The 24,704-nt window shown below is 43.3% G+C and overlaps 2 protein-coding genes across 2 annotated transcripts; both read right to left on the bottom strand.

Annotated features, from left to right (window-relative positions):
- Window positions 1–1,718: 1,718 nt before the first annotated feature.
- LOC115156844 (UBX domain-containing protein 7) lies at window positions 1,719–9,723 on the bottom strand. The gene is made up of 11 exons (XM_029704593.1): window positions 9,598–9,723; window positions 8,424–8,580; window positions 8,163–8,230; window positions 7,968–8,033; window positions 7,730–7,842; window positions 7,380–7,526; window positions 5,784–5,874; window positions 5,551–5,684; window positions 4,834–5,371; window positions 4,445–4,524; window positions 1,719–2,584 (listed from the first exon to the last, which is right to left on the bottom strand). The coding sequence occupies exons 1-11, from the start codon at window positions 9,695–9,697 to the stop codon at window positions 2,423–2,425; spliced, it is 1,656 nt and encodes a 551-aa protein (XP_029560453.1). The 5' UTR covers window positions 9,698–9,723; the 3' UTR covers window positions 1,719–2,422.
- Window positions 9,724–10,011: 288 nt separating this feature from the next.
- ppp1r7 (protein phosphatase 1, regulatory (inhibitor) subunit 7) lies at window positions 10,012–24,301 on the bottom strand. The gene is made up of 10 exons (XM_029704595.1): window positions 24,201–24,301; window positions 23,295–23,390; window positions 20,350–20,405; window positions 20,194–20,259; window positions 19,895–20,025; window positions 18,140–18,302; window positions 14,786–14,902; window positions 14,479–14,583; window positions 12,208–12,294; window positions 10,012–12,056 (listed from the first exon to the last, which is right to left on the bottom strand). The coding sequence occupies exons 1-10, from the start codon at window positions 24,238–24,240 to the stop codon at window positions 11,880–11,882; spliced, it is 1,038 nt and encodes a 345-aa protein (XP_029560455.1). The 5' UTR covers window positions 24,241–24,301; the 3' UTR covers window positions 10,012–11,879.
- Between the last annotated feature and the right edge of the window lie 403 nt (window positions 24,302–24,704).

Raw genomic sequence — 24,704 nt, 5'->3', positions numbered from 1 at the left:
AAGTTAGATTAGCGATATTGTACACGGTCCCAATCCCAAGCTACTTGTTACCTCTCCCTCTAATATCTGACTAGACTAGATAGATATTAGTTATGTTGTAACAGTTCCCCCTCGCTAACCATCCGCTTGGCTAGATCATACTACCTGGTAGATTGGTGAGTGCAACTGAGTCCTATACTATGAATCAGGTTAGAGAAGTTAGAATTTACCAAAGTTATCTGGCCAAGTTCAACTCAGGATAACCGATACCAGGAAAGTGGCTCACCTTTTAGCCAGGTAAATTTCAACAGCAACAAACCTTTTAGAACCAACCTGTTCTGGGGCAGGCTAACTCAATTGATCCTGAATCAAGTGTCTGAGCCATAACTTGAGTACCAATGAAATTAGATACCCTCCCTCGCACAAATATTGTGTTATCATCCCTTTCATTTGAGAAAGACAACTGATTAAATATTTTATTAATCAAATGTGTTAAAAAAAAGTTTTAATATTAAAATACCTATCACATTACACATTTAGTAATGACAGCATTTGCTTTCCAAACTGCGTTTTTCTGCCCGATTGGATTTAAAAATTTGCCAAAGCCACAACTAACCATAGACATAATCCATAGGATGGCAGTACCCATTCAAGTCAAGACTGGCAGCCATTGCTAGTGTACCCATGAGTTTAACAGTCAAACTGGCAGGGTTAGAGGTTCAAAAACCCTTCTATGGATTATATGTCTATGGCCACAATGCAACAAGCTGTTCCACAGATAGAAGGAGCGATTGGAGTGGGGAAAAGGTGCTCGTGCATTGATAAGCACACCAAAGACGTCACTTCTAAAAGCCTATTTCACACCATAGCCTGCTGAATTCACAAAATAACTTTTTCATTTCGCCACAAAATGTAAACGTGGCACTGACTCGCCGATGGATTGATGTTTCAACATTGTCTCAATGAAGAGTTCAGCATTCGACTGGCCACGTGGGAGGCTGACGAGAAATATCCACCTTCGTAGTACGGATAAAGCCTGACCTTGAATGTGAAGCGAACTGAAGCTGGTTAACTTTTAAAAAGCCTGAGTAGATCTAGCTTGCTTTGTACTATAAACTGGGTGGTTCGAGCCCTGAATGCTGACTGGCTGACAGCAGTGGTATATCAGATATATACAAGGGGTAAGACAAAACATGTATTTTTACTGCTCTAATCACGTTGGTAACCAGTTTATAATACCAATAAGGCACCTCCGGGATTTGTGGTATATGGCCAATATAACACGGCTAAGGGCTGTGTCCAGGCACACGGCGTTGAGTCGGGCAGAGAACAACCCTTAGCCGTGGTATATTGCCATATACCACAAACCCCCAAGGTGCCGTATTGCTTAAGTATACCACTCTGGTGTCCCAGGTCTGAATTAGTCCCTGGTTAGAAGGAGAGGATGAAAAGCAGAAGTGTTTTGGCCCTCCAGGACCAACTTTTAACCGTCCTGGGCTAGAAAGAGTGATAATACCACAACCCATTGTTTACACTGACCGAGATCCTTCAGGTCATTGGGGCGGGGGTACCAAGAAATACCTGAGTGATATTGTAGATTCAAGGGGTCAATTTGGGTTTCTTTGTGGCCATTTTCAATGCATCATCACCAAAACTATACTTCTGAGCTCGTGGTCACAATTTAGACAGATTGCAGATACACAACATGGTAGAAATTGAATAGAACAAACAAGCCAACGTTCCCTTTGTTTTGATGATTATATTTAAGCATCAGCATCTTTTCTTGGAAATGGGGCAGCATATAAAAAAAATGAATGAAATAAGAAAAAAACTAGACTAAATGTCAATCGCTACACCACTCCTGTACAGTGCAGGTTGACAGTTAAGGACACCTCACCCCACTCACCAAAAATCCCTCAACCCCCCTCTCCATTGATTCCCATATTCAAAGTCACCCCCTTTCTCACGGTCACTACTGCAAAAGCTCCTCGCCCAATCAACACGGAGAAGAGCAAATTTGGGACCCATCGGAGCTCAGGGTCAGAGTTCAAGCCCCTCCTTTACCTGGCTGTAGGTGTCCATGACTCAAAAAAAATAAGTATTAACAACTCAGGGGATAAAAGTATTTTGTCTGCTAACTCTGATGCCAGCTCTGATCATTATTCGGGCCCTCAGCTTATTTCTAACTGTATCTCTAATGTATTCTACTCCGATCGGTTTATTACCTCAGAATAAAACTAAAATCAGAATAGAATGCCTTCGGTAACTGACGATGAACAAAATGCCCTCTAACAAAGTACACGGGCAGCAACTTCGTCCCTGTCGAATGATGGATAATGGAGTCCATCCACTGTTCCAAAAGAACAAAAGGTTGCAGCCTGTTACGTTCTCCTGGGTAATTGGTGATATGGGTGTGGCCTGAAGAGATAGAAAAGACAGGGGCTTAGTTCCTCTCCTGCACAAATACAGTCTCCTGTGGACATAGCCCCGCCTCCTGCAGTGTGATGTCATAGTCCAAGTGGGCCAGCTTCCGCCGGGGGAAGTTTGTGACGAGCTCGAAGCGTTCGTTGGGGTAACCCTTCGACTGGACGTGTCTCACCAAAGCCTGGATGGGGTGGAGGACACAGAGGGAGAAGGTAAGTAACAAGTCATGGTAACAGCTTACTAAATAACGGCTTGATAACTACAGTGGCAAGAAAAAGTATGTGAACCCTTTAGAATTACCTGGATTTCTGCATAAATTGGTCATAAAATTTGATCTGATCTTCATCGAAGTCACAACAATAGACAAACACAGTCTGCTTAAACTAATAACACACAAACAATTATACGTTTTCATGTCTTTATTGAACACACCGAGTAAACATTCACAGTACAGGGTGGAAAAGGTATGTGAACTCTTGGATTTCATAACAGGTTGACCCTCCTTTGGCAGCAATAACCTCAACCAAACGTTTTCTGTAGTTGCGGATCAGACCTGTACAACGGTCAGGAGGAATTTTGGACCATTCCTCTTTACAAAACTGTTTCAGTTCAGCAATATTCTTGGGATGTCTGGTGTAAACCGCTCTCTTGAGGTCAATGCCACAGCATCTCAATCGGGTTGAGGTCAGGACTCTGACTTGGCCACTCCAGAAGGCGTATTTTCATCTGTTGAAGCCATTCGGTTGTTGGGTCGTTGTCTTGTTGCATCACCCAACTTCTGTTGAGCTTCAATTTGCGGACAGAAAGCCTTCCATTCTTCTGCAAAATGTCTTGATAAACTTGGGAATTCATTTTTCTGTCCATGATAGCAAGCTGTCCAGGCCCTGAGGCAGCTCCAAACCATGACGCTCCCTCCACCATACTTTACAGTTGGGATGAGGTTTTGATGTTGGTGTGCTGTGCCTTTTTTTCTCCACACATAATGTTGTGTGTTCCTTCCAAACAACTCAACTTTAGTTTAATCTGTCCACAGAATATTTTGCCAGTAGCGCTGTGGAACATCCAGCTGCTCTTTTGTGAACTTCAAACGTGTAGCAATATTATTTGGGGACAGCAGTGGCTTCTTCCGTGTTGTCCTCCCATGAACACCATTCTTGTTTAGTGTTTTACGAATCGTAGACTCGTCAACAGAGATGTTAGCATGTTCCAGAGATTTCTTAAGTCTTTAGCTGACACTCTAGGATTCTTAACCTCATTGAGCATTCTGCGCTGTGCTCAAGCAGTCATCTTTGCAGGACGGCCACTCCTAGAGAGTAGCAACTGTGCTGAAAGTTCTCCATTTATAGACAATTTGTCTTACCGTGTACTGATGAACATCAAGGCTCACAGAGATACTTTTGTAACCCTTTCCAGCTTTATGCAAGACAACAATTATTAATCTTGGGTCTTCTGAGATCTCTTTTGTTTGAGGCATGTTTCACATTAGGCAATGCTTCTTGTGAATAGGAAACTCAAATTTTGTGAGTGTTTTTTTATAGGGCAGCTCTAACCAACATCTCCAATCTCATCTTATTGATTGTACTCCAGGTTAGCCAACTCTTGACTCCAAATAGCTTTTGGAGAAGTCATTAGCCCAGGGGTTCACATACTTTTTCCAACCTACACTGTGAATGTTTAAATTATGTATTTCTTTTGGTCTATATTGAATACAATACATTTGTGTTATTAGTTCAAGCAAACTGTGTATGTCTACTGTTGTGACTTAGATGAAGATCAGATCAAATTGTATGACCAATTTATGCAGACATCCAGGTAATTCTAAAGGGTTCACATACTTTTTGTTGCCACTGTAATTATAGGCATGGAAGAGCCTTTATAATGTCCTATATGTTAATGTCCCAGGGAGTTTGGGTCAGTTGCATTTCAACTCAGGATTAATTGAAAATCAATTCTTGAACTGAAAACTGTCCAGGACTTTCTACGTGGACTTAATTCAGCTTATGAATTGAACCGAAGACCTAACACAAGAGTCCATTCTCACCATAAGCTTAGCCTTGAACGACAGGGCAATCTGCTCTCTCTGGCCATCTGGATAGCGCAGCATCAGTCTGGCCTTGGGACCTGACGATACAATACAGGAAGAATGCAGTCAGGGTAGAGATGGATGAAGACGTAGTCGTAGATACACACACAATTTACATTTGGTCATTTAGCAAATGCTCTTATCCAGAGCGATTTACAGGAGCAATTAGGGTTAGGTGCCTTGCTCAAGGGCACATTGACAGATTTTTCACCTAGTCGAACCAGCGACCTTTTGGTTACTGGCCCAATGCTCTTAACTGCTAGGCTACCTGCTAGGCTACAATCTCAGAGTAACAGTCATAGCCACACACTTAAACATAATGCCCAATAACAGAGTAGTTTTAATACCATTGTCATCGAGGCAGTCGAGGTCGGAGGTTTCCGTCTTAACAGATCTGGAGCTTTGGCCAGCTGAGGTGCGATGGTTCTCCCCAGAACAATGCTCTGAGTCTGGGTCGGCTTGGGAGCGGGCCTGGGCGGCCGCCGGAGGCTCCAGGTGGTTCTTTTTGCTCTCCTCTTTCCTGTGGCTGTTCTCTTTGTGTGGGGACTTCCTGTGACGGGCGGGGGGACTGTCTGGCCGTGGCGGGGGCTGGGGGGCTGCGGCTGCAGAAGTGGGAGGGGCTGGTCCTGGAGGGGTGTGTCCGCCCATGGAGTAGGAGCTGCCTTCCCGGGGTTCTGTTGTCTCGTTGTCCGAGCCGTCAACAGAGATTAGGCCCTCGCTGTCAGAGAAGGGCTCCGCTTCGGAGTCTCCATCCGAGTCTGCATCTGCAGAGTGGGGGGAGTCGGGGAGGTCGGGGGCAGAGGACGACTCATAGTGGGTCTCCTGGAGAGAGGCTCGGATGGCTGCCTCCAACTGGCTGTCCTCACTGGCGTCTATCAGACTCTCCTGAGAGAGAGATGGGGAGAATAAATCAAACAGAGGTGTGAAAGAGAGATAGAAGGCATGAAGAGAGAAAGAGTGAACAGATTGAGAGAAAAAAGTTACAATGTGACTGGAATTAGCATTATGGACCTTGTTTAAGAAAACACAGAGAAAGCTGAAAAAGAGAGTAGGCGGTGACTCACGGAGCGGGCGCGTTTGGCGGGGGGCGGGTGGCTGGATGCCGGGCCGTCTAGCTGGCCATGTTCCGTCAGGAAGCCCGTCACCTGTTCAAGAAACGAAGCCACGTCCAACTGGTTCCACTCCACCATCTTCTGACCTGCAGAACGGTCAAACACGAGCTTCGTCAGTAAGACTTTCAAAACCTTTTTAGTGTTAGTAACTGATCAAGCACTCAGAAACCCAGAGCAGGCCTCACCTGTCCGGGGATCCAAAATGGAGATATAGGGAAACTTGTTGAGCTTGTAGAACTGGATATACCTCTGTCCTTCTTCACTGTCGTGGTAAACCTGTCAACGCAGACACACACACAGCAGGTCAGCTCCCCTCAACACGCCTCTACGCGTGTTGAGGGGAGTTCAACACGCCAACATGCCTCTACGGCGTGTGTGGAAGTGACAGCGTATGTACTGTGTATGCATGACAGACCAACTGGCAGGTGTCTTCACTGACATTTTCAACATGTCCCTGATTGAGTCTGTAATACCAACATGTTTCAAGCAGACCACCATAAATTCATGTACATACTACCTCAATTGGGCCGACCAACCAGTGCTCCTGCACATTGGCTAACCGGGCTATCTGCATTGTGTCCCGCCACCCACCAATCTCTTTTATGCTACCGCTACTCTCTGTTCATCATAAATGCATAATCACTTTAACCATATCTACATGTACATACTACCTCAATCAGCCTGACTAACCGGTGTCTGTATGTAGCCTCGCTACTTTTATAGCCTTGCTACTGTATACAGCCTGTCTTTTTACTGTTGTTTTATTTCTTTACTTACCTATTGTTCACCTAATACCTTTTTTGCACTATTGGTTAGAGCCGGTAAGTAAGCATTTCACTGTAAGGTCTACACCTGTTGTATTCGGCGCACATGACAAATAAACTTTGATTTTATGACAAGAAGGAGAAAAACTTAGTGACAGTAACCACGTTTCCATCCGACCATTTCATGCAGATGAATTACCTGACACATGAAAAACAAAGTCACAACTGGGCTGATGGAAACATGAAACGCCGTTACAATTTTATAAATGCCCGACAGACAAAATGTTCGTTCGACACGGTGGAATCTTTTTGTGTCTGTAAAACTAATTATGAGATAAATGGCGGTGGAAACTACTTTATGCGCAGATATTTATATAATAGCCTTCATATCGAAGTAAACTTGGGAGTCATGCTAAGATATGTTGTGTGGTCCTAACAAATATGCAGTTTGTTAGGCTACAGATTAAATAAGTTATGAACTTCAAGGTGGTGAAAGTGCACAGTAAAAAGCTTGACGCTCATTTCCAAGAAATATAGCGGGTCTAAGTCTGGTGATGATCGATGCTTGGTTGCCATTTTACAACGACAAATAATATTGCTCGTCCATAATAATCTCATAATGTAGGTAGACTACCCACACAGTATCTGTGAGCTGTTGGCTAGAGCGCATGTACCAAGACCAGAATGGCCACATTTACTATCAAACAGCTTTTGTGACAAAACCATCAGTAGAGTTGAAAATGAACTGAAACCCATTTAACTTTAATTTTTCCATTCGGAACATAGGAATTTAACAGCTTAAGTTTTTTTTATGTGAACTACATCATCACGCACAACCTTTAATCCGCAAAAAGTCTGATATAAAACACATCTCTGGTGGGATTTTTTTTAAATGCAGATTTGATAATATTTGCATGAATATCTGCTGCAAAGAGGATGGAAACCTAGCTCCTGAAACACAAACTATTTATTTCTGAATGGGAAGGTGACATTTCATGCGTGAGTGCACATTCGTACCTGCCAGAATATGAAGTGCTCCCTAATGATGGTCCGGACCGCGTCGTTGCTCCACACGTCTCTGTTGAGACACTGGCAGGCAAAGTCCTGCACATTCTGGATGTTGATCATCAGCCACTTGTTCTCCAGCTGACCACAGTCCTTCGCCTAGAGAGAGAAAGGAGCCAGATACGTATTAAGCAATATGGTGATAGCTCCACCTTGCCCTCTGGCAGGCTAGGTGGAATTGTTACCGTACTGCTTAGAGGCCTATTCAATCCTTTCAGCTAAGGGTGGTTTGGATGAGGGTCGACTGACAGTCCTCCGGGTCAAGGGAGCTTGGGTGTCCAGGGGGGGAGGGGGATCCTCACCGTCTCAAAGCTGCCTTTGTGCATGAGCTCGACGGGGGGCCGGAACAGGTCCGCCAGGGTGCTGAGTTTTTTGTCCGCCGCACTGCCGTTCCTCAGCTCCTGTTCCTGGCGGACTTAAAGAGGGCAGAGAAGCCTTTAGCATATATACCACAACCTGACTATGATCACAACACAAGTAGTGCTTTGCCTGAAGGCTGGGTGGCACTATTTTCTATGCAAACACATGTAGGCTACTTACTGGTTTCTGTTTGGAAGTCCCTAAAACCGTCAAATATGGAGCGGGCAGGTCTTCGTCGCTTTGGCGCTGCGAGAGTGATAGATGGAGAGAGAGTGAGAGACTGTTAGATGGACTGAGACAGAGAGGGGGAGAAAGAGGGAGCTTCAAGTTGTAGTGAGGTAGATTAAATTATGGGGTTGCTCTGCAGTACTGTACCTCCAAACATAGGCTCTGGTTCCACCAGTATGTCCTGCTTCTGAGGGATGGGTGCCCGCACTTCATCACTGCAAAACAGACAGACAATATTCAACTTCAATTACATGAGCGCAGATCTTTCTTTTTCTCATGAATGTGCTTTAAATGGAAAACATTAAGACCAGGATTGGCGATCTCTCGAAGTTTGGGTTTGTTTCATCACAGGCCCCATCTCTTATGACCCTGCAGTTGTTGGTGTGGTGGAACAGGCCATTGACTTACTCTGCGGGGGGAGCTTTGCTGCTGGATGCCCCTGCTGAACTGGAGCTGGTGCTGGGCTCCTCTGCGATCCCCCCTCCGTCCAGGAACATGGTCACTGCCATTTCTAGATTGTTGTTGCATGCTTCTAGCATATGCTTCCCCACACTCTCTGTGGCACCTGGGGAAATATAACAAATAGCATGGATGACACACACACACGACCAGATATATTACATCTGAAATATATTTTGTTGCATTGAATCATTTCTTAATTGGTTGACATAAGCCATGTTATTAAATGTTTCACGAGATCTGTACACCAACTAGGATAAAAAAAAATAAAAACGAATGCGCATGCGCGGTTCTTGTTTGAGCTAAACGCACTGGCAGAAGGATAATGGCACTTTCACTATGTATACGTTTTATATCCATGCATGGTAATCAAGAACTGTGTGACATGTGCAATTTACATGCCATCTAAACTTACATGTAAAAATGTCTGCATGTATAGATGGTTAGAGTTTGTCATGTTTACTGCGCATGTCTGTTTCACTTTTCATGTCTTCTCGACAGAACATGATACGATCACACAAAAAAATGGGATGATTCGGCCAAATTACCATCTACATATATATAACATTAAACATAGCATCATTAAATTACAATTTTAATGCAAACTTTGTATAACAGTAACGTTAGCAGAGGGAGGCTGGTGTGGTGCTTCCGTTCCGATCGCTTGAACATGACAGGCGGGAGATGTTTCAGCCATTGTAAGGTGGAGCCTAGGCTAGGTTAGCTCGACAAGAGGAAAATGTTGCACCCAACGTCCATTCCACACAAATGAGAGAAAATAAGGCGAGTTATTGCACCTCTAGATACTCAAAATGACTTTTGGGGAAACTCTAGAAAGCCTTTTTGTGTCAGACATCATCCCAAGACAATTCTAAGTAGTCTTTCCTGGGGGTAATTTTATGTTTAAAAGTTATATGTTCCATTCTGGTGACCACACACTTGACGGTCGTAGCTATCTCCAGTTATTTTTCCCCTTGTGTGACAAGAGGGGGCAGTAAGTAAGCACTGATGCCCGGTCTGATTTTCCTGCGCAGCTTTCTGTGATGCTGTGGCGACATTATTGTTTTCGGAAGATAACTCATGAAAAATGTACATTGTAACAATAAAAGGTAACACATTTTACCTGTAATAGATGTGAACTGTTGTATTAACCCATTCACCCCCGGAGTTGATGCGTCCCCGAGCGCCGCCATCTTACCGCCACCAACAACAACACAAATCATGCGCGTGCGTACTGCCGTTCTGTACTCGCGAGCTTTGCCTGGAAGGCTGCGTCACACAGACACTTGTGTTGGATTGTGGGTAATGTATTTCATTGCCCTATCTCTGGTTTGACTACGTTGGCTGAGTAGCAGGCCGCCCCTACCATAGCTCAATGGCCCATACAAGGGTATATTTTCTTCTCTTCACAGTATTAACAATAGTACAGTAGTTTTAGTCAATACATGTAATCTAATTGATACAGAGCATGCAATAGTAGCTTTCAATCTATTTACTAATGTCAGTTTAGTGGTGTAAGCACTTGTGGGGGGAGACATGTAATTTAAGTAACTTTATTATTTAGTCTTTTATAATACATTCAGTTCAAGAACAGTCTACCAAGCTTCACTAAAAACAAGGCAAAAAAATACAAGTGAGTTGTGTGGCATTGTTTTATGAACCCATCTGAGGGACTGGGACTAGTGGGGCAGATACAAAAGTCATGTATAGAACTGCCAACTTGTCTGGCAAAGGGAGGAGTCAGTTGAAATTCTATACATTGCATTTTTATCTGTAACATTCTAAAATGTTGCACCCTCTTGAATAAGCCCCAGTTGTATGGGTCACCTTTCGCTCTGCAGGTGGGAATATACATTTTCCCCTAACCACTGATACACTATTAAAAGTTCAAATCTGATTGGGGGTACAGAAGGGTTAACTGATCCTAGATCTGCGGTTAGGGGCAAATTCTGAGCCTGTTGGTCCATTGATTGGCAATAGTAAGGTCCTGAGCAATGTGATTATAAGTGATTTACACCACAAACACACTCCTTCCCTTCCACATACCACACAGAGACCTTCACTCAGACACACTCCACTGATCCAGGTCAATAGGAGCCCATTTCTGTTCACAAACACGGTTCACTTCAATTCAACTTTCCCTGTAAGTATACAACTGTAGGCGACTCCATAAATGTATATGCATGGGCTATTGACTTAGAAATATAACAGATTGTCATATTTTTCTTTACATTATCTCAAAACATTTGAGGGTCATGGCCTGAAAAGAAAGAAGTGCTGAATACCACCATCACTGAATGTTTGTTGCATTTCACAGCAGCAAGATTGACATATGGATTAACAGCTCAGGATGTTGAGTCAGTCTAAGAAATGTTGATTATTTACAAATCAAAAGCAGATGATCTCCTGGGGATGTTTACCGAAGGATTACCATTCAAAACAAATGTTTTATATGAGAATTAATAGAAATCAATGAAAAAAAACCCTGGTCTGTTCCTTCGGGTGACAATGCGTTCAGAACAATTGCCTTATTGGCCTGAGACGGACCAGTTTCAGATCGAGCACAAAGAGCGCTTCTTTGATGTGACGGCGTGAATTAAGTTCAATCCTTCACTTTGAACAAGATACCACGTGCACGAGACAGTGTCTGTAACGCAGCTGCAATATGCAAGCAGTCCAGTGTTTTGATGCTCTAAATATCCCTATGGCAAACACTAAGTATCATACGCCAACATCATTATTTATTTTTTTAAACATTTGATCATTTTAAATCTTTAATATAAAAAAAATAAGACTTTGATATCTGTTGAGTGTAGTAGACCTTCCTAAATAAAACATGACAAACACTCCCATGACCACTCATCCCCTTCTCCGCCAGGTGAACTGCAATTTCAATAAACAAAGAGAAAACAGCCTGCCTTCTTTTCTTTATCATACAGACAAAGGCCAATCAGGCAGGGCAATATTTCCCTACTCCACATGCAAAAGAAAAGGGGAGGAGAGAAGGAGAAAAGAGGGAGGGAGGACAGTGGGGAAAGATGGGGTCTTTGACATCCCTGCAGCCCCCACTCCTCCCAGCCCATTTCCAGTCCAAATCTGGGAATAAATTAATAAGCGTTCACACAATAGCATAGATCAGGTGGTGAGTGTGTGTGAGTGTGTACATGCGTGCGTGCACGTGTTTGTGTATGAGAGAGGTTAAGGAGAAAAGTGATGGTCAGAATGTGTGTGTTTAAGTATACGTGTTATACAAAGGGAACCCTTGTCTGTGTGTATCAGTATGTGTGTGGTGAATTAGTGCAGTGAGCGGAGGTCCATTTTGCAGTTGCAGGGGAAGGACGGTGAGTGGGAGGTGGGGGGACACTGAGGTGGGGGTACGAGATGTGTGGTGGCACCGCGGGCCGGTTAAAAGCGGATGAAGGTGGCATCGATCTGGCGTACGGTGGGCAGCGCCAGCATGATCTTCCTGCGGTATTGGGGGTCCTTCTGTAAGGGGTTCCTCTCTAGGTACACTGTCTCCAGGGCCTTGGAACTCTTCAGCTCATCCAGATCTGACCAGTTCTCTATCTGATTATCATTCATCTGGGGGGAGGGGGTAAAGATTTCATATATGACATTACTTCCTTATCTGCAGCCTTGGACATATCTATTTCTCAAACAACTGACAGTGATCTACTTTAAAAATGACTCATCCATGCTACATCCCTTCTTTCAATCTCTCCTCCCCTCTTACCCAGAATTCCTGTAGGTCTGTTAAATGACTGATGTTTTCAATTTTCTTCACCCGGTTGGCTGCGATGTCCAGAGTTGTCAGTTTTTTCTATATGTGGACAAACAGCATAAATTGAGTCACCACTTTAAATATTTTCCAAATACTTGCTATTAAACTAAACTGGTGTGCAGACAAGTCATAATTTTACAATAACTACAGTTGAAGTCAGAAGTTTAAATTTGGCTAAGGTGTATGTAAACTCAGCTTTTCACAATTCCTGACATTTAATCCTAGTAAAAATTCCCTGTTTTAGGACAGTTAGGATCACCACTTTATTTTAAGAATGTGACATTTCAGAATAATATTATAGAGAATTATTTATTTCAGCTTCTATTTCTTTCATCACATTCCCAGTGGGTCAGAATTGTACATGCACTCAATTAGTATTTGGTAGCATTGCCTTTAAATTGTTGAACTTGGGTCAAACGTTTTGGGTAGCCTTCCACAACAAGTTGGGTGAATTTTGGCCCATTCCTCCTGACAGAGCTGGTGTAACAGTCAGGTTTTGTAGGTCTCCTTGCTCGCACACGCCTTTTCAGTTCTGCCCACACATTTTTTATGGGATTGAGGTCAGGGCTTTGTGATGGCCACTCCAATACCTTGACCTTGTTGTCCTTAAGCCAGTTTGCCACAACTTTGGAAGTATGCTTGGGGTCATTGTCCATTTGGAAGACCCATTTGCGACCAACCTTTACCTTCCTGACTGATGCCTTGAGATGTTGCTTCAATATATCCACATAATTTTCCTCCCTCATGATGCCATCTATTTTGTGAAGTACACCAGTCCCTCCTGCAGCAAAGCACCTCCACAACATGATGCTGCCACCCCCGTGCTTCACGGTTGGGATGATGTTCTTCGGCTTGCAAGCCTCCCACTTTTTCCTCCAAACATAACGATGGTCATTATGGCCAAACAGTTCTATTTTTGTTTCATCAGACCAGAGGACATTTCTCTAAAAACTATGATCTTTGTCCCCATGTGCAGTTGTAAACCGTAGTCTTGCTTTTTTTAATGACGGTTTTGGAGCACTGGCTTCTTCCTTGCTGAGCGGCATTTCAGGTTATGTCGATATTGGATTCGTATTATTGTGGATATAGATACTTTTGTACCTGTTTCCTCCAGCATCTTCACAAGGTCCTTTGCTGTTTTTCTGGGATTGATTTGCACTTTTTGCACCAAAGTATGTTCATCTCTAGGAGACAGAACGTGTCTCCTTCCTGAGCGGTATGACAGCTGCGTGGTCCCATGGTGTTTATACTTGTGTACTATTGTTTGTACAGATGAACGTGGTACCTTCAGGCATTTGGAAATTACTCCCAAGGATGAACTAGAGTTGTGGAGGTCTACAATTCTTTTTCTGAGGTCTTGGCTGATTTCTTTTGATTTTCCAATGATGTCAAGAAGCAAAGGAGGCACTGAGTCTGAAGGTAGGTCTTGAAATACATCCACAGGTACACTTCCAATTGACTCAAATGATGCCAATTGACTCAAATGATGTCAATTAGCCTATCAGAAGCTTCTAAAGCCATGACATCCTTTTCTGGAATTTTCCAAGCTCTTTATTAAAGACAGTCAACTTAGTGTATATAAACCTCTGACCAACTGGAATTGTGATACAGTGAATTATAAGTGAAATAATCTGTCTATAAACAATTGTTGGGAAAATGACTTGTGGCATGCACAAAGTAGATGTCCTAACTGACTTGCCAAAACTATAGTTTGTTAACAAGAAATGTGTGGAGTGGTTAAAACGAGTTTTAATGACTCCAACCTAAGTGTATGTAAACTTCAGACTTCAACATGTTCATTTATTTCTCTTTAACTAGGCAAGTCAGTAAAGAACAAATTCTTATTTACAATGACGCCTACAACGTCCAAACACAGACGACGCTGGGCCAATTGGGAGTCCCATAGGGCGGCGCACAATCACGTCCGTTTGCAATACAGCCTGGATTCGAACCAGGGTGTCTATAATGGCGCCTCTAGCACTGAGATGCAGTGCCTTAGACACCACTCACCCCCATGTAAATCGCACATGATTATTTTTTAGATAAAAAAAAGAAAAACACATTGTAAATGTTTTGCGGCTTCACTGCAGGTACATCAAGTCATCTAGCAGACTCAAACCACATATACTTCATTAGGGATCCATAAATATTGCATTCCTGCTCTAATTGTATTGGTTGGCAACGTGCATGGCCCTACAGTTGTGCAGGTTGCCGTTGACTCACGTTGTTCTCCAGGCCCTCGATGACCTCGATGCCGTTGTGACTCAGGTAGAGCTCCTTCAGGTTGACCAGACCCTGCAGACCCTCCATCTTGGTGATGCGGTTACTCTGGAGGAAAGACGACAAGACAACATCCACTTGTCTTCAATATTGTACTGTCTCCATGAGTAGATGTACTGCTACTGAGTAGGGTCACTAAACACAAGCATTTGCGTGTTAGAAATGCTGCAGTCTATGACTCGTTGTCCCACTGAACACAAAACTGAAGACTGAGGAAGTCAGAGGCTATTAAGCCACAGTGTGTGTGTACCTGGATGCTAAGGACTGTCAGATTGTGTAGGCCCTCCAGATGCTGAAACTGCGTGATCTTGTTGGTGCCCAGAAACAGACTCGTCAAGGAGGACAGCGAGTCCAAATTCTCAATTACCTGGAAACACACAAAGAGCCACACACATACACACACACACACGTTAGATCAATCAAGTCTGTGACAACAATGACTCTTTCTGTTCCAAGTGTGGCTCAGGGTCCCGTGTGGCTCAGTTGGTAGAGCATGGTGTTTGCAACACCAGGGTTGTGGGTTCAATTCCCACGGGGAACCAGTAAGGGAAAAAAAATATATAAAAAATGTATGAGATGTATGCATGCACTACTGTAAGTCGCTCTGGATAAGAGCGTCTGCTAAATGACTAAAATGTAAAAAAATGTAGCCAATTGAGACATGATCTGCTTACTCCAAATCTACACAAGTGTAAAAAAAACATTAAGAACACCTTCCTAATATTGAGCTGCACACCACCTCAGAAAAGCCTCAATTCATCTGGGTATGGACTCTACAAGGTGTTGAAAGCATCCCACAGGGATGCTGGCACATGTTGACTCCAATGCTTCCCACAATTGTGTCAAGTTGGCTGAATGTCCTTTGGGTGGTGGACCATTCTTGATACACACGACAAACTGTTGAGTGTGAAAAACCCAACAGCATTGCAGATCTTGACACAAACTGGTGCGCGGGGCACCTACTACCATACTGCATTCAAAGGCACCTAACTCTTGTGGTCTTGCTCATTCACCCTCTGAATTGTACACAAACAATTCATGTCACAAAGCTTAAAAATCCTTCTTTAACCCATCTCCCCTTCGTCTACACTGATTGAAGTGGATTTAACAAGTGACACCACTGGAGACTTTTTCCACATTTTAACTTAAAGTGAGATTGAATGATCTACAAAATACTCCGTCAAAGTGAAAGATTTAAAAACATTTTTTTTAAAAGTGCAATGAAAAAGACTAATATTTTGATTAGATTAGAATTCAACCCCGAGTCAATACATAGAATCACCTTTGGCAGCGGTTACAGCTGTGAGTCTTTCTGGGTAAGTCTTAAAGCTTTGCACATCTGGATTGTACAATATTTGCACGTTATTATTTTAAAATAATGTTAAGGTCTGTCAAGTTGGTTGTTGAAGTCTTGCCATAGATTTAAGCTGGTTTAAGTCAACATTTTAACTAGGCCACTCAGGAACATTCAATGTTGGTTTGGGAAGCAACTCCAATTTATTAGGTACACCCATTTAGTACCGTGTCGGACCCTTTGCCGCCAGATCAGCCCAGAATACGTCGGACCATGGCGTTCAAATCATTGCTCAATTGGTATCAAAGGACTTAACTTGTGCCAGGAAAACATTCCACACACACCAATTCACCAGAGCCACAAGCCTGTACCGTTGACAACAGGCAGGATGGGTCTCATGCTGCTTATGCCAAATCTTGACTCTCGCATCAGCTTCTTCTCGTTTTTAGCTGATAGGAGTTGATCCCGGTGTGGTCGAAATAGCCCATCCGTGACAACGTTCAACAAGTTGTGCAAGCCGAGATGCCGTTCTACACACCACTGTTGAGCTGTGTTTGCCCACAGGACCGCCGCTGACTGGATGGTTGTTGCACTATTCTCGGCAAACCCTCGACATTGTCGTGCATGAAAAGCCCAGGAGGGCGGCCGTTTGAGATACTGAATACGGCGGGCCTGGCACCGATGATCATACCATGTTCAGAGTCGCTTAGGTCACTCGTTTTGCCCATTCTAATGTTCGATTGCAAGCCATGGCCATGTGACTACAGGAGCAATCAATTTTCGTGAACGGGGTGGTGTACCGAATAAAAACAGGCCACAGTGTATATTTGTCCATGTGTTTTAGGCTATTGTCCTGCTGAAAAGGTCAATTAAATCGCCCAGTGTCTGTTGGAAAGCAGACTGAACCAAGGTTTTCCTCTAGGATTTTGCCAGTGCTTAGCTCTATTCCATTGCTTTTATCATAAAACCCTCCCCAGTCCTTGCCGATGACATGCATACCCATAACATGATGCAGCCACCACGATTGAAAATATGAAGAGTGGTGCTAAGGGATTTGCCCCAAACATGACGCTTTGTATTCAGGACATAAAGTTAATTTCTTTGACACATTTCTTGCAGTTTAGTGCCTTACTGCAATAAGGCACTAAAGTAAAACTGCAAAAAATGTGGCAAAGAAATTTACTTTATGTCCTGAATACAAAGCTTTATGTTTGGGGCAAATCCACAACACATCACCGAGTACCACGCTTCATATTCAATCCCACCGCCGTAAATTGTTTTGGGGCGGCAGGTAGCCTAGTGGTTAGAGTGTTGGACCAGTAACCAAAAGTTTGCTAGATCGAATCCCCGAGCAGACAAGGTAAAAATCTGTCGTTCTGCCCCTGAACAAGGCAGTTAACCCACTGTTCCCCGGTAGGCCGTCATTGTAAATAAGAATTTGTTCTTAACTGACTTGCCTAGTTAAATAAAAAAGGTTAATTAAATAAATAAATAAATATATTTTGAAGCATGGTGGTGGCTGCATTATGTTATGGGTATGCTTGTCATTGGCAAGGACTAGGGAGTTTATGATAAAATAAAGGGAATAGAGCTAAGCACAGGCAAACTCCTAGAGTAAAATCTGGTTCAGTCTGCTTTCCAACAGACACTGGGAGATGAGTTCACCTTTCAGCAGGACAGGCTAAAATACAAGGCCAAATATATAGTTGCTTACCAAGACCACATTGAATGTTCCTGAGTGGGCTAGTTACAGTTTTGCCAAAGATGTTTCAAAACATGTATTGACTACTTATCTAATCAAGATATATTAGTGTTCGATTTTTCATAATTTCTTTACAATTGTTACAATCGTGTAGAATGTTGGTTGACCAAAAAAAAATACTATTAAAATACCACTTTGTAACAGAACACGTGGAAGAAGTCAAGGGGTGTGAATACGGTCCGAAGGCACTGTACATTTTAAAAGCTGATGGAGATTTGCAGAAAAAACTGACAGAAAGAAGCAGGTGAGTAATGGCTGGTAGGGGATGCGGTGGGAAGATCACAGCTGTCACATGATTATTGGATGAGGCACTCATTGTGATATGATATCGCACTGTGTTTGATATTCTATTTGTAGAACGCATAGAGATGCATTCTGTGCTTAGACAATGATTTTGATATGACAAAGAAACCTACAGTATTTTATTTTCAAAATGGCGAATATCGCCAAAAAGCAATGAGCAAAAAGCAATCTCTGCATACAAATTCTAACCATATGTAATTGGTCGCACATGCCCTGTAACCCCTGACCCTTGGCCTCTGTCTCACCCGGATGCGGTTAGAGCCCAGCTCCAGCATCTCCAGGCTGGTGAGATGGTCCAAGTTGGCGATGTGGCTGATCTTATTGTGCAGCAGGAATAGCTTCTTCAGCCCCGTCAGACGCTCCAGACCCTCCACCTTCCTCAGCAGATTGAAGGACACGTCCAGCTGGCTGGAGATCAGAGTCAAAATACTTTCAGGTTTAATTCAACTTTACTGAGGGGAAACATTTTGTGCAAAATAGCACATGGAGTAACAAAGTTCATTCAGTTCTGTCAGTGTAACTGAGGAGAGGAATGCACTTAATGGTTAGTAAAAGCTGGTCATCGAGGCAACCGCAAGGTCAGCTGATAGGAAGGGAAACACTGGTGTGTATGTATGCATTTATGAACAGTACCAGTCAAAAAATTTGGACAAACCTACATTGTAGAATAATAGTGAAGACATCAAAACTATGAAATAACACATTGAATCATGTAGTAACCTAACAAGTGTTAAACAAACCAGAATATATTTGAGATTCTTCAAAGTTGCCACCCTTTGCCTTGATGACAGCTTTAAAACCATCTTGGCATTCTCTCAACCAGCTTCATGAGGAATGCTTTTCCAACTGTCTTGAAGGAGTTCCCACATATGCTGAGCACTTGTTGGCTGATTTTCCTTCACTCTGCAGTCCAACTCATCCCAAACCATCTCAATTGGGTTAAGGTCAGGTGATTGTGGAGGCCAGGTCATCTGATGCAGCACTCCATCACTCTCCTTTTTGGTCAAATAGTCCTTACACACCCTGGAGGTGTATTTTGGGTCACTGTTTCACTAAGCGCAAACCAAATGGGATGGCGTATCGCTGCAGAATTAGCCATGCTGGTTAAGTGTGCCTTGAATTCTAAATAAATCCCAGACAGTGTCACCACAAAAGCATCCCACACCATCACACCTCCTCGATGTTTCACGGTGAGAACCACACATGAGATCATCCGTTCACACAGGGGTTGGAACCAAAAATCTAAAATTTGGACTCAGACTGAAGGACAGATTTCCACCGGTCTAATGTCCATTGCTCATGTTTCTTGGCCCAAGCAAGTCTCTTCTTCTTGGTGTCCATTAGTAGTGGATTCTTTGCAGCAATTGGACTATGAAGGCCTGATTCACACAGTACTCTCTGACCAGTTGATGTTGAGATGTCTGTTACTTGAACTCTGAAGCATTTATTTGGGCTGCAATTTCTGGAGGAACTTATCCTCTGCAGCAGAGGTAACTCTGGGTCTTCCTTTCCTGTGGCGGTCCTTCATCATAGCGCTTGATGGTTTTTGCGACTGCACTTAAAGAAACTTTCAAAGTTGTTGAAATTTTCCGTATTGACTGACCTTCATGTCTTAAAGTAATGATGGACCGTCATTTTTCTTTGCTTATTTGAGCTGTTCTTGGCATAATATGGACTTGGTATTTTACCAAATAGGACTATCTTCTGTATACCACCCCTACCTTGTCACAACACAATTGATTGGCTGAAACGCATTAAGGAAAGAAATTCCACAAATTAACAAGTCACAACTGTTAATTAAAATGCATTCCAGGTGACTACCTCATTACGCTGATTGAGAGAATGCCAAGTGTGTGCAAAGCTGTCATCAAGGCAAAGGGTGGCCATTTTGATTTCTTCAGTATTATTCTACAACGTAGAAATTAGTAAAAATAAAGAAAAACCCTGGAATGAGTAGGTGTGTCCACACTTTTGACTGGTACTGTATGGGTCAGACTCACTCCAGTTCTGTGAGGGTCTGCAGGTTCTCAAGTTTGCGGATTTGGTTGTCGTAGAGATCCAGCTCCTTCAGAGTCACTAACGTCTCCAGGTTCTCAATGTTTTTGATCAGGTTCTGCCTTAGAGAGAGCGTCTGGAGACACGCAAACATTTAGCATTAGTTCATCTAGTCATTCTGTTTGTGCAGACAGTATCCTTTACTGCAGGGTGATAGTCATCTATGTTTTCTATAAATAGCTATATGATATTTTTTTAAATCATACTGTATGGGTGAAGGACTGACAGTAGTCAACCTACTGACCTTTGCCTTCCTCAACACCTCCAATCCCTCAATCTTCCCAATCCTACAGTGGACAAGATCAACATCCTGTGAAGAGGTAGGTGTGTTAGGTAGAGAACTAAATTGGAACAACATTCATAATTGTTATGGCAACACTAATTCCCATCCCTCCATCACCTCTTCCTCTGGGTCCAAGGTTATGGTATCCATATCAACGGGAGACTCCTCTTTAACTGTGTACAAAGAGAAAGACATTTCAAGAAGTGATTTGTAACACAGCATCTAGGCCTAACTAGAGTAGCATGTACTAGCTACAACAGTAGAAAATGTTCTCAAATCAAATTGTATTCGTCACATGCGCCTAATACAACAGGTGTAGACCTTAGAGTGAAATGCTTACTTACAAGCCCCCAACCAACATTGTAGTTTAACAAAAAATACACAGATAAGATTAAGAGACGAAAGTAACAAGTAATTAAAGTGCAGCAGTAAAACAATAGCGAAATTATATACAGGGCGGTACCAGTACAGAGTCAATGTGCGGTGGCACCGGTTAGTTGAGGTAGTATGTGTATGTAGGTAGAGTTATTGACGTGATTATGTATAGATGACAACAGAGTAGAAGCGGTGTGGGGGCAATGAAAAAGTCTGAGTAGCAATTTGATTAGGTTTTCAGCAGACTTATGGCTTGGGGGTAGAAGCTGTTTAGAAGCCTCTTGGACCTAGACTTTGAGCTCTGTTCTCTCTGCTACCGCATGGCAAGCGGTACCAGTCTATGACGACTAGGGTGGCTGGAGTCTTGGACAACTTTCAGGGCCTTCCTCTGACACCGCCTGGTATAGAGGTTCTGGATGGCAGGAAGCTTGGCCCCAGTGACGTACTGGGCCGTACGCATTATCCTCTGTAGTGCCTTGCGGTCGGAGGCCGAGCAGTTGCCATACCAGGCAGTTATGCAATCAGTCAGGATGCTTTCGAAGGTGCAGCTGTAGAACATTTTGAGGATCTGAGGACCCATGCCAAATCTTTTCAGTCTCCTGAGGAGGAAGAGGTGTTGTCGTGCCCTCTTCACGACTGTCTTGGTGTGTTTGGACCATTCTAGTTTGTTGGTGATGTAAACACCAAGGAACTTGAAGTTCTCAACCTGCTCCACTACAGCCCCCTCGATGAGAGAGAATGGGGTCATGCTCGGTCCTCCTTTTCCTTTAGTACACAATCATCTCCTTTGTCTTGATCATATTGAGGGAGAGGTTGTTGTCCTAGCACCACATGGCCAGGTCTCTGACCTCCTCCCTATAGGGTGTCTCGTCGTTGTTCGGGCCACCCATGTTGTGTCATCGGCAAATTGAATGGTGTCGGAGTCGTGCAGTCATGAGTGAACAGGGAGTACAGGAGGGGACAAAACACACACACCTGAGGGGCCCCTGTGTTGAGGATCAGCGTGGCAGGATGTGTTGCTACCTACCCTTACCACCTGGGGGCCGCCCGTCAGGAAGTCCAGGATCCAGTTGCAGAGGGAGGTGTTTATTCCCAGGATCCTTAGCTTATTGATGAGCTTTGAGGGCACAAAAGTGTTGAACACTGAGCTGTAGTCAACGAATAGAATTCTCACATAGGTGCTCCTTTTGTCCAGATGGGAAAGGGCAGTGTGGAGTGCAATAGAGATTGCATCATCTGTGGATCTGTTGGGGTAGTATGCAAATTGGAGTGGGTCTAGGGTTTCTGGGATAATGGTGTTGATGTGAGCCATAACCAGCCTTTCAAAGCACTTCATGGCTACAGATGTGAGTGCTACGGGTCAGTAGTCATTTAGGCAGGTTACCTTTGTGTTCTTGGGCACAGGCACTATGGTGGTCTGCTTGAAACATGTTGGTATTACAGACTCAGACAGGGAGAAGTTGCAAATGTCAGTGAAGACACTTGCCAGTTGGTTAGCGCATGCTCGGAGTACACGCCCTGGTAATCCGTCTGGCCCTGCGGTCTTATGAATGTTGACCTGTTTAAAGGTCTTAGTCACATCGGCTGCGGAGAGTGTGATCGCACAGTCGCCCAGAACAGATGGTGCTCTTACGCATGTTTCAGTGTTATTTGCCTCGAAGCGAGCATAGAAGTTCATCTTGGGCAGGTCGCAGTTGTTCTCAACCGGCCTACCTTGTTAAATAAAAAATTGTTTAGCTCGTCTGGTAGGCTCATGTCACTGGGCAGCTCTCGGCTGTGCTTCCCTTTGTAGTCTAATGGTTTGCAAGCCCTGCCACATCCGACAAGCGTCAGAGCCGGTGTAGTACGATTCGATCTTAGTCCTGTATTGACGCTTTGCCTGTTTGATGATTTGTCTGAGGGCATAGCGGGATTTCCTATTAACTTCCGGGTAATTTTTTTATTTCACCAGGTAGGCCAGTTGAGAACAAGTTCTCATTTACAACTGTGACCTGACCAAGATAAAGCAAAGCGACACAAACAACAGAGTTACACATGGAATTAACAAACGTACAGTCAATAACACAATGGGTTAGAGTCCCGCTCCTTGAAAGCAGCAGCTCTAGCTCAGTGCTGATGCTGCCTGTAATCCATGGCTTCTGGTTGGGGTATGTACGTATGGTCACTGTGGGGACGACGTCATCGATGCACTTAATGATTAAGCCAATGACTGATATGGTGTACTCCTCAATGCTATCAGAGGAATCCCAGAACATATTCCAGTCTGTGCTAGCAAAACAGTCCTGTAGCTTAGCATCTGCTTCATCTGACCACTTTTTTATTGATCGAGTCACTGGTGCTTCCTGCTTTCAGTCAGATTCAAATAAAAATATTTTTTTCCAGTTTGTGCCAACTGAGCATGACTTGACACTACACTTGTGTATAACCTTACCCTGTATACTTGCGTAACATAATACTATTTAATTTGCAGAGTGCATTTCCCACATTCAATTCACATAACAGCACTGATACATCAACAAGTAGAAGAAAAAAAAAGTCACAATACATCAATACATTACCTACTAATGCAAAAGAGAATTTATGCAAATTAAGTGATCAAACATTAATAGCTGGCTTGAATAGGTAGGTTTTCAGTTTTAAATTAGGACATTGAAGCTGCCTCCTTGACATGTACAGGTAGGCCCCACCTGTGGCAGGAGGCTGGTTCGGATCTACCTCCCCGTTGATGCTCTTCCTCCTGGTCTCATCATCTCCTGACTCCTCCGACTCTCCCTTCCGGTCCACTGCACACAGAACAGATGGGAAGGAACAGCCTGGGTCAGTTCAATGTAGTTTGGACATTATCACAGTTGTAGCCATGGATGAGTGATGAAAACTAAAGAGCCCATGTAGCAGGCTCACATGATCTGACGTGCTTTGACGCCTCTTAATTTTCTATGGATGGCTGTCTGTCTGCAAACTACTGCTAGCTGATCAGTAGCATGTTCATAAGTAGAAACCTTGTTTTGAAGTTAGCTATATACAGTAGCTAGTAAGGTTATTTTCGTATGTGTCTGTCTGACAGTTTGATGTTAGATGTTGGAAGAATCCGACAATATTGAAAGCAACATTTCCACGCTAGCTGACTGGCCAGCAAGGGCCGACCAACCAGCTAGCTAGAGTAGCTTGATAGACCAATCACCATGAGATGTTCCCACTTCAACTACACTCAGTTGCTAGGCTAACTTGCTTTAAGTGGATGAGTCGGTCATTATTTGTTATATAGCTAATGTTAGCTAACTACAAAAAACATGAGGATGACATTTACCTAGGTACAGAAAAAAACATGTTAGCTAGTACTAGTAGCTAGATGAATGCTAGCGAACGTAAACAACTTATTATTGAATGACATAGCCAGCAGTGGCAGTAGCTAGCTAACAAGCAAGCTAGCTAACAACATTAGCTAGATAGCATGTCCACGGAGGGAAGGGCAAAGTAGCACAAAATAACATCCCCTGCAGCTGTGGGGGGGTTCAATAATAAATAGGTAAATATATATTTAACCACCCTCATGAAAAACTATTTGTGATGCAATATTTTAAATTGTCACTCACCTTCCATCTCTTGAGGCTCTCCAACAGACAGGGTAGCCATATTTGTTTCCTGATAACTCTCCCTTTTTTCATTGACAATCTCCTCAGCCAATCAGGAGGCTGCATGTTTGGTGCGGGCTCTGCCTTCAAAAGGGGTGCGTCACTGAACACAATAGACCATTTATCCGTTTGTTAGCGATATTCAAGATCACATTTGTATTCCGAAAATATAAAGAAAGACAAAACATGAATGTTTAACATGGAAAATATAAGAACTGCGACACTATCACAAAGAGCAGTTTAATTGCACTTTTTGACCACAGGATGGTGCCAATCACACATAGACCTTCAACAAGGGCAGATAAATATACTGCTCCAAAAAATAAAGGGAACACTTAAACAACACATCCTAGATCTGAATGAAAGAAATAATCTTATTAAATACTTTTTTCTTTACATAGTTGAATGTGCTGACAACAAAATCACACAAAAATAATCAATGGAAATCCAATTTATCAACCCATG

Source organism: Salmo trutta, chromosome 21 (genome assembly GCF_901001165.1).
Source record: "Salmo trutta chromosome 21, fSalTru1.1, whole genome shotgun sequence".
Lineage (NCBI taxonomy): Eukaryota > Metazoa > Chordata > Actinopteri > Salmoniformes > Salmonidae > Salmo > Salmo trutta.
This window is presented reverse-complemented; position numbering and strand designations above follow the sequence as displayed.